The 12,937-nt window shown below is 48.3% G+C and overlaps 1 protein-coding gene across 1 annotated transcript in view; it reads right to left on the bottom strand.

Moving 5' to 3' along the window:
- LOC138666220 (vomeronasal type-2 receptor 26-like) overlaps window positions 1–12,937 on the bottom strand; it is a 94,612-nt gene that overhangs the window by 64,267 nt on the left and 17,408 nt on the right. Inside the window, exons 2-3 of the mRNA XM_069754457.1 lie at window positions 11,375–12,166; window positions 732–944 (exon numbers count right to left, since the gene is read on the bottom strand). Coding sequence (XP_069610558.1) covers window positions 732–944; window positions 11,375–12,166 — 1,005 coding nt within the window. The remainder of the gene's footprint in view (window positions 1–731; window positions 945–11,374; window positions 12,167–12,937) is intronic.

Genomic DNA, 12,937 nt, shown 5'->3' with positions numbered 1-12,937 from the left:
TTAAAAGCGAAATCATTGTCTCAATTCGCAAACACGGTGTTTCGGGCTGTTGGTTCTCGTCAGTGCGAAGCATGAGAACTGATTTGGCTAGGTGAGAGGCTCTGGACTGGGGTCTAAGGGGTATCGTTTCTACTTGTGGAGAGTGACATACCACTGGCTTGTCAAGGTAAGGAGGTTTATTCGCCATTCAATGCTCCTCTGGGAAATATAATATGCAAATTGCCTCTTCTGAGAAAAAGAGGACTTAAACTCTATAGCGCCACCTGTTGGAAGTAGCGATCCTACAAGTCACAATCAACCCTTTAACGAGTCGTGCAATATGACTTAGGATAAAAGCCAAATCAGTATCTCAATTCGCAGACACGGTGTTTCGGGCTGTTGGCCCTCGTCAGTACGAAGCATAAGAACTAATTTGGCTAGATGAGAGGCTCTGGACTGGGGTCTAAGAGGCAACATTTCTCCTTATGGAGAGTGACATGAAGAACTTTGATAGTTGGAGGTCCTGTTGGAGAATTTGCATTGGGGCCAACAAGCTTCAATTTCCACCACTGCACATAGGAGCTGCAAGCACAAATTGGTAGGGAATTGCTATCAAGTCTATTTGCAAAGTTGTTCCATTTTCTTGTTTTAGATGCATTGGAGTAATACAAGCATATTGTAAAAATGAGCATATCCTTAAAGACTCGTTAGATTTAAAGTAGTAAAAAATCAAACTTTATGTACAAACTTACAACAGAACTGCTTGGTGGCCATTGGAAGCTGCTGTCGTTGAGAGTGAGTTGCTCAGAAAAGTATCTTCCAACGTTCACACTTTCCATAGCTTCATTTGGAAATATTAGCCAATTTAGGAAATCTAGATGGCCTGTTGTCTCGCCGTTTTCATTAAAATATATTTTATCTCCCGTGTTAGTTTCAAAAGAGACGTGTCTTAGAAAACGAACCAACTAAAGGAAATAAAGAATAAATGTTTTACTGTTAAATTACAGCATTGCATAAAATATAGTGGATAAAATATAGTGGGGGTTTCAAAAGAAAATACCAATACATGAAATGTTATGCATCTGGTGCTTGTCTGTTCCAAACTCGCTGGGGTTATCTATGTCTGACCATTAAAGGGAATCTGTCACCTCATTTTTCGTATATAAGCTGTGACCACCATCATTAGGGGCTTATCTACAGCATTCTGTAATGCTGTAGATAAGCCCCCGATGTAACCTGAAAGATAAGAAAAACAAGTTCGATGATACTCATGGACGGTCTGGGGCGGTCCGGGTCCAATGGGCATCACAGGTCCGGGTCCGGCGCCTCCCATCTTCATGCGATGACGTCCTCTTCCTTGCTTCTGTCGCAGCTCATGCGCAGGTGTAATTCTCTGCCCTGCTGAGGGCAGACCAAAGTACTGCAGTGCGCTGGTGCCGGGAAAGCTCAGAAAGGCCCAGCGCCTGCGCACTGCAGTACTTTACTCTGCCCTCAACAGGGCAAATCAGTACGCCTGTGACTCAAAGCAAGGAGGATGATGACATCGTATGTAGATGGGAAGCCCCGACCTGGACCTGCAACGCCCATCGGACCAGGACCGCACCGGACTGCCCCTGGGTGAGTATAATCTAACTTGTTTTTTTTATCTTTCAGGTTACATCGGGGGCTTGTCTATAGCAGTGCAGAATGCTGTAGATAAGCCCGTAATGGCGGTGGCCGCAGCTTATATGTGAAAAATGAGGTGACAGATTCCCTTTAATGTCCTTGCATGTTTCCATTTGAATTAAGTAATGAGTGTGTAAAGTATGAAGAAGCCAGGTCGGTCAAAGTAGGAGTGCTGTTTTATTAGGTAGGGGTTTGTTTTAATTGGTGAGAGTCTGTATGCAGTAACCCCACCACAGGGGAACGGACCACATTTTTTCCAATGCTTATCCAGGCACAGTAGCACAGGCCTTGGGATGTAGGCATTACTATCTATCCTACTGACTTGTGAGGAGAGGATCCCATCTCACAATCCAGTCCATGATCCGGGTCAGTGCTTTCTGGCCTTGGACAGGAGCTGTGAAAATTTCCTGACCTTCCAGGTTTCTCAGTGCGGCATATGGGACATCGTGGGACATCACATGTGTGTGCAAGCAGGTATGACAGGGGAATACTCCATGCAGGGAGGTAAAGGGTTAAACAGGGGATTAAACAGTTAAAAGGGCGAAGGATATTATGAGTTGAAGAATAATTGTTCAGATAATGGAAGTTCTGATGAAAGTCTTGTATCAGAAGTTCCTCAAACTGTGACTCCCGCTGGGAAGTCAATGGTGCCAGCAACGGCTGGCGCAGTGTCTTTTCCAATAGGGTCCCGTGGGCGTCAATGCCTGTCTTCTGGCGGCAGCGGTCAGCATCCGGTACCTTCCGATGAGCCTAGTCCATATGCTACAGTGGCTGATAAGGGTGCGTCCCACAGTACTATATGAGCCTAACATGGCTCAGCAAATATAAACTGGCAAAACTCAGGGCACAAGTGTCAGTCCCGTACTCAGTCCCTCTAATGTGGCCCGTGCGCTATACTCACAGGCCCAAAGCGTTTGGCACCTTTGTTCTCTGTAGTCAGCGGCACACTGCACCTCTCTCTGTAGTCACCGGGCACACACTGTACGTCCCTCTCTCCATCAGATCCCCACTGTTGGTGGCGTGAGATGATGGATGCTAGCCTGCACAATGCTGATGCTCCCAAGATGGAGCACTTCTCTTCCTGGCTGCTGTGGATGCTCCCAGCTTTCCTCAGTGCAGCAGTCCCTCTCTCGACTGCTGCAGCACGCCCGGCTTCTCTCCTGGCAGCGTTCCCTCTGCAGATGATGGGGCCCTGTTGCAGAGCCGGTACTCAGTGGGTAGGGGAAGCAGTGCACGCTGGCCGCCTGACTTGCGCTGCCCTCTGTTTGCGCCAAACTCTGCTGCAGTGTGCGCTTTTCCCTTTTATTCCCCTGCTCCCCTTAGTCAAGAGGAAGGTCTGCCTCACTTAAGCTTCCCCCAGGGAACAGGGGATGCAGCCTTTTCAGTGATGGACCCGACACGCAGGTACCCGTGGTCTGGTCATCCCCTTTACACTCCCCCTCTCCTTTAGCTCTCCATTCCATGGGCGAGAACTCTTTGGGCTCCTTTATGTTCTTCGGAGGTGGGACAGATGCCCACAATTTTCGCATCCATTACTGCCTCTCTTCCACCACATTCTGCCAAAAGATATTGCTCTGTGCATTCCACAGGGGCGAATCACCAGCATGGTCACAGCATGGTCCCTTGAAGCTCCTCTTGAATTTGTTCAATAGGGGTACTCGGAACTTCGGGTTGAGTGGTAGAGTCAGGTTGGGTCACAGGAAACGGGAGTATGTCCAGGTTCAACGAAGCAGCTTTCTTGGAGTTTCAGGCCTATGTACTTCCCTTGGACTGGCGGGAGGCAAACTATACACTTCAGAGAACGAGGCAAGAGATTCTTTCTCATCACCATTGGGAACCATGGGAGTGAGCGTTTCAGGGACACTTGACACTTCCCCCTCCTTCGGATTGATCTTCAAAGACAGGACCCTTGGATCTAATTTGGCGTTCCACCCGATTCGCCTCCACGTGACGGAGCAGCACAGCCACCTCACCAGCTACGGACTGGGGCTGAAATTCAGCCCTGGCATTTGAAATCACACAGGCCCATGCGGTCCCCATCCCCAAACACCAGATGAGATATATTAGTAAGATTACCCTGGGTGGAGGAAGCAAGATCTACTACAAGACCAATATTTCTAATGTTCTCTATGGCCTGCTGGCACTTTGTGCTTTGTCACACCTCTTAACAGTATGGGTGTCTTGAGAACACAGATTCTGTTAACAACATAGCAGACAATGCGGCCCACGACCAGACAGGCCCTTCTGGCATTTGCCAGAATTGTCCAATGGCCAGTCCGGCCTTGCACCTCACTATAGACAATCGACATCTTCTACCTCCCTTCTCGGCGTCCAATGTCGTGGCTTTGTTTTTCGTCTGGGTGCAGTTCCCCTCCTCTCACCGTACCATTTCTTCTAGGGGCAGCGCTCTCTCCAGTTGCCATGACCTTCGGAATGGTGAGCCAATCTTTGCCATCGGCTGTCTCTTGTAGGGCAACCTCTTGACAGGTGTCCCATTCTTCCACACGTCCAGCACTCACTTCTGCGCCTATGTGGTGGGTGCTAATTTGTGCATCGCCGTCCTCCATGGGAGGAATACCCCCTCTTCAATCGCTCTTCACCCCACAATATGGGATTAAGTCTTGGGGCTGCTGCTGAAGTTTTTCGGATGCTTCACATATCTCTTCTAGCTTCTTTCATTTGTTGCCATAAGTTTCCCCGGGGTATGGGGTTGGACTCCAAGGCAGCAGCAAGGGCTTCCTTCAGGCTCTCGATTTCTGCCCTCATTTTTCAGCATTCCCTGCCATAATTCCCGGGACCACTCTGGCTCTTCCTCGTTCGGGGTGGGCACTTCGTAGCTCCAGACCATCCCTGCCAGGGCTGCGGTCTCCTGCTCCTGTTCTCTTTTTTCGCGCCCCCATCTCTGAGAAAGTCATGTGCGGGTTAGCTTACAGACGCTCATGCAAGGCTTGCTTAAGCAGCGAATCTCTACAGCCTGTCACTAGCTGGTCTCGCAGAATTATATCAGGAGGCCCTACGCCTACGTCAACTGGCTTAGCGATCGCAGTGTGAATCTCCTGCAGCGCGTTCATATATTGGGTCACAGTCTCCCCCTCCCTTTGGACACACCTAAACAAGCAAATGCGCAATTCTCCAACGTCTGTGGGGGTCCGCATGCATCACTTCTAGAATTTGTAACACCTTGGTAAAGGTGTCTTGCTCGTGGTGGAGCCGTAGCATGACGGAGTACCTTGCTTCTCCATCCAGTACCATCAGGGCAACATCCGCCTCCACTGCGGGGTTCATGGGGTGCATCCTCATCATACCCCTGACTCACTCAGTCCAGTCCCACAACAGAGTGTTGCTCCCTGTAAATTTTGGGAGGTTGCTCAACATTGCCCCCAGCTGTATACTTACTCTTGGGGCACCTGCTTGGTCTGCCACCTCTGCTCCCGTGGGATGCATCCTGCCGACTACGCCAAGTGTAAGTGGAACGCCCGCCAGTGCCGTGTGGAAATCATTACCGGGCCAGTTCTTAAAGGGATGTTTCACGGTGGCAGTGACCCGGTCCGTGGCCCTGGGCGTCCAAGTAAAAGAGGATTTGAAATGGGAAATAAAGATTGTTTGGGATGCCACCTGTGATATTCGGTCAGGGATGACTGACGCTGCTTAAAAGGGTCCTCTGGGGTAATGCTGTGGCAGCAGGGATGGTATAGCCTCCCACAAGTGAAGCTGGGTCCCCAGGGCTCCCAATATATAGATAAAGATGGTAGATGGTGTAGCAAGAAGCAGAGGACACAGGGTTGTAGTCTCTTTACCTTTTTACTGTAGAATTCAGGCAGTGACTGTCCAGGGTACCAGATCATGGGTGCAGGTGTGGTTTGGCTGGCTTGGAAGCGAGTTGGGAATCCCCCTTACCAGGTGGAGTTGGAAGCCTTCCTTCTAGCATGGTGTTGTAGTCCCTTGCTGCCTTAGGCCTCTCACAATTTCCTCATGTTTTCTTTCTGTCCCCCTTTAAGTAGGACACTAACCCGCATGACAGGTAGCGCGAGCCTTTTTACAGGATCTCTATCATGACCCTGGCTCTCTGTGCTACTGTGTCATCGGGTGTAATGGTGGACAGGTGACTTGAAATCCAGCTGTCCGCCGGTTTCTGCTGTGAGACATAAAGTACTGTACAACCTCGGTCTTCTGGCTACAGGTATCTGCGCTTCAGCTTGGAGAGAGCCCACTCGCAGCTCCCCTCCAGCTCCTTACTTCTCATGTGCTTCTTTTTTTCCATCATGCGCTCTACAACTTATTCTGCTTTCCTTTCTTTCCTTCCAGGAGCTACAGAACTCAGTCTGCACGGCCCCTGCTTTCCTCTCAGAAGCTGCAGATCTTGTCATCTGCATGGCCCCTTTCCTCTCTCAGACTCTCTCACAGACTGACTGACTCTACTTTCCCTCCAGCCAGAATATATATAGGGGAGCCACCCACAAACTGGATCAGAGCTCCCCCTTCTGGCCTGGAGTAAGAAAATGTTGCATGTTTGTAATTACCTCAACACCTATAATGTACCCTACGGTGGTTAGCCTCACAACAGATATCCACCTACAAAAAGAGGCACCACACATTGATAATAAAAACCACTTTATTAATATCAAAAAAAGACCAAGAATGGTCATAAAATAGCCTAAATAGGCAACAGGTGAGGGATAACAGACGCAAGAAAAAAAAAAAGGGTAGACAACTGGCACAAGTTACAAAAAGTTATCCATACATATGCACACTAGTGTGTCCAAATAACTTACATTACAAAAACAAGGGGGCGCATAGTGAGCTTTTAACAGCTATATATATATATATAGAGCATGGTACATTAGCAGGAAATGGTTATAGAAACATTATACTTAGAAATAGGCATGTAATCTAAATATCAAAGGCCAAATGTGCCATGTATAAACACATGCAGATTATCCAAAAACCACCGCCTGCTATCAAAATGTTACTTTGCCCACTAACACATATTTACCGAGTAATGGAGAAAGAGCCAGGAGTCCACCACACCCGACGCGCGTTTCGCAATGAAATGCTTCGTCCAGGGGTTGTTTGTAATTACCTGCCAAACGGGATCCTTCCTCGCTTTCAAGCATGACATCACTCTCCCTGTAGGAGCAATGTCACTGTAACAACCAGGAACCAGGGGTGTTACATAAGCAAGTTGCGGGATGCAGTGACGGACAGGATGCAGAGCAAGGGTTAACAAGTGTAATAACGGGGAATATTCCACGCAGGGAGGTAAAGGGTTAAACAGGGAATTAAACAGTTCAAATGGCAAAGGATATTGTGAGTTGAAGAACAACAATTCAGATAATGGCAGTTCTGATGAAAGTCTTGTATCAGAAGTTCCACAAACTGTGACTCCTGCTCGGAAGTCAATGGCCCCAGCAACGTCTTGCGTAGTGTCCAATAAGGTCTTGTGGGCATCATTGCCCCGTCTTCTGGCGGTAGTGGTCTGTGTCCGGTATCTTCCACTGAGCCTAGTCCATATGTTACAGTGGCTGATAAGGGTGCGGGCCACAGTACTGTACAAGCCCAACGTGGCTCAGCAAATATAAACTTGCAAAACTCAGGGCACAAGTGTCAGTCCCGTACTTAGTCCCTTTAATGTGGCACATGCGCTATACTCACGGGCCCAAAGCGTTTGGCACCTTTGTTCTCTGTAGTCACTGGGCACACACTGTACATCCCTCTCTTCTTCAGATCCCCACTGTGGACCCTGGCCTGCACAATGCTGATGCCCCTCGCCCCAGCAACAAACGCGGTGGAGGAGTTGGCTTGCTCCTGTCCGACACCTGCTCCTTTACTCCAATCCCGCTACCACCCTCCGCTACTCTTCCCTCGTTTGAGGTGCACTCTGTCCGCATCTATTCCCCCTCCAACCTCCAGCTGGCTGTCATCTACCGCCCCCCAGAACTAGCCATCTCCACCTTTCTCGACCACTTCACCACCTGGCTACTTCATTTCCTCTCTGTTGACATCCCCACTATCATCATGGGTGATTTCAATGTCCCCATTGACACTTTCACCTCAGCTACCTCTAAACTTTTATCACTGACTGCCTCCTTTGGCCTCACTCAATGGTCCTCTGAGGCCACTCACAAAGATGGCCACACGCTGGACCTCATCTTCACCCGCCTCTGCTCCCTTACTAACCTCACTAACACACCCCTCCCCCTGTCTGACCACAACCTACTGACATTCTCGTCCCTCTCCTCTCCTAGTGTGCAACCCCCACTCCACAAACTCACTCACCCTCGCAGAAATCTCAAACATCTCAACTTACAATCACTCTCTGAGTCCCTTCTCCCTCTCACAGACATAGCTTCCCTTCATGACACAGATGCTGCTGCCACTTTTTATAACACCACAATAACAACAACACTCGATTCGGCCGCCCCACTCATGCATAGTAAAACTCGTACAATTAACAGGCAGCCCTGGCTGACCAGCCTGACCAAAGAATTGAGACGGGCTTCCAGGATTGCTGAGCGGAGATGGAAGCGATCCCACTCTGCCGACCACTTCACTGCATACAAGCAGTCCCTCGCCAGCTTCAAGTCTGCGCTCACTGCCGCAAAACAAACTTACTTCTCATCCCTCATATCCTCCCTGTCCCACAACCCTAAACAGCTTTTCAACACTTTCAATTCTCTACTCCGTCCCCCCGCACCTCCTCCCTCCCCCCTCATTTCTGCTGATGACTTCGCCTCTTTCTTTAAACAGAAGATCGATACGATCAGAGAAAGCTTTGGCCCACAGCGCCCACTACCCCTCTTAGCTGCTCAACCCTGCTCCTCCAAAACCAGCTTCTCCACCATGACAGAAGATCAGCTCTCCACCCTCCTGTCAAGATCACACCTCACCACCTGCACGCTTGACCCGCTCCCATCCCACCTCATCCCTAACCTTTCCACGGTCTTCATCCCAACCCTAAAGCACCTCTTCAACCTCTCACTCACAACAGGTGTCTTTCCCTCATCCTTCAAGCATGCCAAGATCACACCCATCCTCAAAAAGCCCTCCCTCGACCCATCCTCTGTGTCTAGCTATCGCCCAATATCTCTTCTCCCTTATGCCTCCAAATTGCTGGAGCAACACGTCCATCTTGAACTGTCCTCCCACTTCTCCTCCTGCTCCCTCTTTGATCGGTTACAATCAGGCTTCCGTTCCCATCACTCAACTGAAACTGCCCTAACTAAAGTCACCAATGACCTACTAACTGCCAGGAGCAAGCGACACTACTCTGTCCTCCTTCTCCTGGACTTGTCTTCTGCCTTTGACACTGTAGATCACTCCCTTTTGCTACAAATCCTCTCATCCCTTGGCATCACAGACTTGGCCCTTTCCTGGATCTCGTCATATCTGACAGACCGAACATTCAGTGTCTCCCTCCCCCACACCACCTCCTCACTTCGCCCCTTGTCAGTCGGTGTTCCTCAAGGCTCTGTTCTAGGACCCCTACTCTTCTCCATCTACACTTTCGGCCTGGGACAGCTCATAGAATCCCACGGTATGCAGTACCATCTCTACGCTGACGACACGCAGATCTACCTCTCCGGACCTGACCTCTCCTCCTTGCTTACCAAAATCCCGCACTGTCTGTCTGCCATTTCAGCCTTCTTTTCTGCTCGCTTTCTACAACTGAACATGGACAAAACAGAATTCATCATCTTTCCCCCATCTCACTCTACCCCTCCACCAGACCTATCCATCAATGTCAATGGCTGCTCACTATCCCCAGTCCCACACGCCCGGTGCCTCGGGGTGATCCTCGACTCTGCCCTCTCTTTCAAGCCACATATCCAAGCCCTTGCCTCCTCCTGTCGTCTCAAACTCAAAAATATTTCCCGGATCCGTGCTTTCCTTGACCGCAACACTGCAAAAACGCTAGTGCATGCCCTTATCATCTCCCGCCTCGACTACTGCAACCTCCTACTCTCTGGACTCCCCTCTAGCACTCTGGCACCGCTCCTATCCATCCTACACTCTGCTGCCCGACTAATCCACCTGTCCCCCCGCTATTCCCCAGCCTCTCCCCTGTGTCAAGCCCTTCACTGGCTTCCTATCGCCCAGAGACTCCAGTTCAAAACCCTCACACTGACATACAAAGCCATCCACAACCTGTCTCCTCCATACATCTGTGACATGGTCTCCCGGTACCTACCTACACGCGACCTCCGATCCTCCCAAGACCTCCTTCTCTACTCCCCTCTCATCTCTTCTTCCCATAACCGCATCCAAGACTTCTCCCGTGCTTCCCCCATACTCTGGAACTCTCTACCCCAACACATCAGACTTGCGCCTACCATAGAAACATTCAAAAAGAACCTGAAGACTCATCTCTTCCGACAAGCCTACAGCCTGCAGTGATCCTCAACCTACTGAACAGCCGTACAGCCAGCTCTTCCCTCTCCTAGTGTATCCTCACCCACCCCCTGCAGACTGTGAGCCCTCGCGGGCAGGGTCCTCCCTCCTTATGTACTCGTGTGCCTTGTTATCTGCTCATGTTTAATGTATTTGTCTATATTTGCCCCGTATTCACATGTAAAGCGCCATGGAATAAATGGCGCTATAAAAATGTATAATAATAATAATAATAATAATAATGCTTCCAAGATGGAGCACTTCTCTCCCTGGCTGCTGCGGATGCCCCCAGCTTCCCTCAGCACAGCGGTCCCTCTCTCTCGACTGCTGCATCACGCCCGGCTTCTCTCCTTGCAGCAGTCCCTCTGAGAACGGTGGGGCCCTGTTGCAGTGCCGGTACTCAGTGGGTAGGGGAAGTGGAGTGCGCTGGCTGCCTGACTGCGCACTGACCTCTGTTGCGCCAAACTCCCCTGCTGCGTGCGCTTTTCCCTTTCATTCCCTCGCCCCCTTCGGTCAGGAGTAAGGTCTGCCTCACTCAAGCTTCCCCCAGGGAACAGGGGATGCAGCCTCTTCAGTTCCAGACCCGGCACGCAGGTACCTGCTGTCTGGTCGCCCCCTTACATGTGCTGTATGGCACACAGGTGACACCATACTAAATCAGCAAATCATAAGGCAAGACTGGAATCCTGGAAGGTCAGAAATTCATGCAGAGAGCACTGACCTGGAAAATGATGGAACGAAGTGATCCAGTAATCTCTAATAGATTATTGACAGTTTTATGACAAATAATGATAAATTGTTACTTCTGACACTAAAGGGGACCTAGAATCATCCTTTATTGGAGGGGATAACAGCAATCGGGCACTGAACGGCGCCTAAGAACCAGTTTCTTTTAAAGCGAACACCTTCCACTCATGGTCATCAGCTCTTATTTTCTCCGGTGGTGGCTGGGTGTAAACAATGTACTAAGCCGGAATAGCGAAGCTCTGTACATTGTTTAGTACCTTATGTTGCATTCACTTAAATTAGTTGCAGTGCCCAGAACCATCCGATAAATCATACATGGAGCCCCATTGCATTGGCTTCATTTATTTTATTTTGCATCCAGCCACCAACAAATCAGATAACAGTTGACAGGTAAAGGTGCTGAGTGTCGGATCACTAATGCGCCAATTTTAATGACCTGTCCTTCTTAAATGCTAGTCCTGGATAGCCCATTTAATCACAAATGCACACACTCACAATCTATTGTACTGTTTATACAGGGAATATAAGAAGGATGTTTGTGTCTCTAATTCTATTATGCTATTATATGGATTTTGGATAACTTGCTGGACATTACCTTTCCAGGATAGTGGAATATGAGAGCTGGTTTCTTCTGAAGATGAAAGAGGTACATTTTATGAAGGGCATGAGCCACTGCATACACAGCTATATATACACTGTAGGTCAGTCGGAAATTGTCTACATCATATTTCCAGGAAGGTAAAGTTCTAAGAGACTGGTTTCTCTTGCACAATTGAGAATTAAAATAAAACGTATTTGGTAATGGAACTTCACAATTAAATGTTTGCTGCCATAACCGATTCATTAACCTGTTAGAATACTTGTACGGGTTTGCATCGTATAGAAATGCTTTAAAATTTGGAATTTCACCTCTATAAGGTGAGATGACCAGGGAACCATTGAAGACGTGTATGTACTTTTTAACTTCAAGATGCTCATCTGATGGAAAATGGGATAAAATCCAGACCTTTCCAGAAAGTTGATCATATTTGTCTAAATGGCCCACCATAACAAGCAGATGTTCCAATGGACTGAATACTATGATTACATTAGCGGAAGAGTTCTGGATTACACCAATAGCCTTTTCAAAAGCCAAACTTTCATCCTGGTATATCTTCACTGCAAAGGCCACACAGCCATCATTCTTTAGTATGAGGGGTATCAGTTCTTCTGTCGCTTTTTGATTACTGTCATCAGCCGAATAGACAATTCCAACCCACGTCCATCCAAAATGCTTCAGTAACTTCACCAAAGCTCTGTTCATAACTTGTTTATTGGGAACAGTACGGAAGAAAAATGGAAAGAGTACTCTATCACTGAAAACGGGATCTGTGGCACCGTAGCTCACCTAGAAATCGAAATCAAATTAAAATAGGCTATCAAGTTTGGAAAATGAAAACATGAACATGTGAAGATAACCATCAGTTATAATGCGTATGTGTAAAATTCGTGAAAAAAATGATGCCACACATGCTGGAAACAAGTACATATCAAGATGACCTAAGAGGCGTTTTTTTCCCATCCCCATAGCCATATGAGAGCTTGCTTTTTTTAAAGGACAAGTTTTAGGTTTCAACGTCATCATGCACTTTATGATATAATGAATGCAAAAATGAGAATAAAAATCCAATTGGGGTGAAATGATGAAAAACACACAGATCCCCTCTGTTGTTTTTGTGGTGACTTAAGTACCCAGTCTTGCAAATAAATCATATAAAACATTATGTAGAATGTTAAAAGATCAATTATCATGTGTATTTTTCAATGTATATGAAAAAATTATCGTGACTCCAATCCTACATTTTTGTATGTATTGGAGGGGGGAATCACCCTATGGGTATGTTTCCATGTTCATGAAACCTAGCGCTTTGGACACAGCGGATAACCCGCTCCGCTCAAAGCGCCACCCCCATTGTACGCGCGGTGATTCCGGATGTGTTCATTGAACACATGTGGAATCACCGTATCATATTCATAAACCGGGTTATTTATCTTGCGGAGATGGAGCGTCTCCTCAAGATAAATAGACGTGCTGCGGTCGGTAAAAAAGCGCCGCATGTCCGGATACGCAGGGCCGCCGGATGCGGACGCGCATGTGGCGCCCCAGGGTCCTGGTCAT

Source organism: Ranitomeya imitator, chromosome 2 (genome assembly GCF_032444005.1).
Source record: "Ranitomeya imitator isolate aRanImi1 chromosome 2, aRanImi1.pri, whole genome shotgun sequence".
In the NCBI taxonomy this organism is placed as follows: Eukaryota; Metazoa; Chordata; class Amphibia; order Anura; family Dendrobatidae; genus Ranitomeya; species Ranitomeya imitator.
The sequence above is the reverse complement of the archived record's forward strand: the minus strand, read 5'-3'. Positions and strand labels throughout refer to the sequence as shown.